The 2,158-nt window shown below is 39.5% G+C and overlaps 1 protein-coding gene across 1 annotated transcript in view; it reads right to left on the bottom strand.

Moving 5' to 3' along the window:
- The window catches only part of LOC107081964 (metal transporter CNNM1-like), a 50,177-nt gene that overhangs the window by 13,653 nt on the left and 34,366 nt on the right, over positions 1-2,158 (bottom strand). Inside the window, exon 6 of the mRNA XM_015370352.1 lies at positions 1,612-1,757. Coding sequence (XP_015225838.1) covers positions 1,612-1,757 — 146 coding nt within the window. The remainder of the gene's footprint in view (positions 1-1,611; positions 1,758-2,158) is intronic.

Below are 2,158 nucleotides of genomic sequence, written 5' to 3' on the forward strand. Positions count from 1 at the left end.
AACCAGTAGGTGGCAGTAGTGTTCTTTGACAAACATGGATGCCTCCAGTAAAGCACATTCACATAAAAATGACTATTAATTAAAAAAACTCTTATCATTTATTGAACAGTATGGAATGATTTTATATTTAAAGTATTTTTAGAAGTTTGAATTTTGAATATGAGCAGACTTTTCCTTTAATTACATTCAAATGAAGTTCATGCATTTCAACCTTTAAACTACAAAAAAAACTTTAAACTAAAAAAAAGTAAATAAAAAAAAGCCTTTGCTTTAAATTAGACTTTTGCTGCAAACATTTTTCTGCACATAAATCTGTGCTGCTTTTGCAACGTAGTACCTTTAACCTCTGGCACTTTAATTCTTAAAATGATTGCAACTGTTAGGTTTCTGTTTTCTTTGATGTTTTTCTTTTGAGTGGCGAGTTTTGCTTTTCCCCTTGTTTCTTAGTTATTATGGTTTAATTCTTAGTTTATTGTTTTCTTTGTTTTTTTCTCTTTTACAGTTTCAGTCTTGGTTCTGTTCTGTTTTCTTTTGAGTGCTTAGTTTTACTTTTCTCCATGTTTTTTTGTCTTAGTGGTTTAATTATTATTTTGTTGTACTTTCTACTTATTGTCAGTCTTCCAGGTTTTTATATTTGTTGCCCTCTGCTGCCCTCTGGTGTTCTCCTTTTTCCCTAGCTCCTGTTTTGTTTCTGCTCTGTGCTCACCTGTTTCCTATCTGCTCATTAGCTCTGTCTTTCTGCTGGGTCCTCGTCTTTCTTCGTCTTACATGCTCCAACTTCGTCTCTCTGAGCCTTCCTCCTTAAGTTTTGATTCCCTGACGTCTCCATGGTTGTCTGGTTTGTTTCCTGCTTATTTTTTTCATGTTTTAAATTTAGAATTTTGGACTCCTGGTTTCTTGTTTGTTGCCTGTTTGTTTGGACTTTTTTCAGTTACTCTTCATTAAATCAACCATAAATTCACCTCTGCCTGCCTGCCTCTGCTTTTGGCTCCACAACCCTCAAACAAATCCTGACAGCAACACAAACTAAAGTTTTTTGCTGCACAAACCAGCACACATGTAGCACCAGCCTTTGAAACCATTTTATTCATTTTTGTCAATAATAAAAACAAAACAAAAAAAAACAGCATAAAAAAAAGAGTGTGCTGCACAAACCTTCCAAAACACAGTTTAATTGATTGGGACTGATTTTTCTTTGATTTAAAGAAAGTGGAGAAGCTGGTGGACCTGTATTTGGTCACCTGTGATATCTGCAACATCATCCAGGTGTGAGAATTTTTACTGTCCTATCACAGAACCACACTGGGACTCACTCAGCTCTCTTTGTAGCAGCAGTCTGAATGCTGAGGGTCTTGATTTTATACACTTTGAACACCTAGATTCAGTGATTTCTACAGGTGAGGCAATACTTTTGAAAAAACTAGTGCATCTCACATTTGTTACAACCCAAAGCAGACTTTAAAACTTTATAAAACAACCAACAGATGGTCAAATAGTCAGAAAAATCATGGCTGTGCATGTCTCTGGACCCCAACATGCTAACCCAATGTCGCTGTTTGAATTATAGCACCAGTGGGGCAGATGTAAGCAAAACCGTAACTTTCTTTGTACCTTGAGGACCTGCAGGGGTGTTAGCTGCCTCACAGAGTAGTCAGGCAGGTAGAAGGTCCCCCCTCCGTTCAGCTGGCCCGGGCTTCCGGCGTACAGCGTTGACTCAGAGCGCTCCAAGCCGCTGCTGTGGGAGGACGATCTGGCCACTGTCAGGAGGAAATATGTGGATGAGCATCTGACACCCTGTGGCATGATTTAAGAGGACTGTATGGAAGCCGGTTCTCAAAGAATGATTTTGTTTATCTCATTGGTCATATTTGGTGGTTGTGAAGTCATGAACGGATACGTCCCTCAGACCTGAGCCAAGCAGAGATGTCTGACCTTGGCTAGGTGCTAACTAAGGCTGCAACAACAAATCGATAAAATCGATAAAAATCGACTTTTAAAAGCGTTGGCAACGAATTTCATCATCGATTAGTTGTGTCGCGCGATTAATGCGTCATCCGCCGCGCCGTCATCACTGCCTCTTGACTGAATGAGGAAGAAAAAAAAATACGGCAGAGCGAGCCAGCGCCGCAGGTGCAGTGTTGCCAACTCAGCGACTTTG

This window comes from Cyprinodon variegatus, unplaced genomic scaffold, assembly GCF_000732505.1.
Source record: "Cyprinodon variegatus isolate N-32 unplaced genomic scaffold, C_variegatus-1.0 Scaffold45, whole genome shotgun sequence".
Lineage (NCBI taxonomy): Eukaryota > Metazoa > Chordata > Actinopteri > Cyprinodontiformes > Cyprinodontidae > Cyprinodon > Cyprinodon variegatus.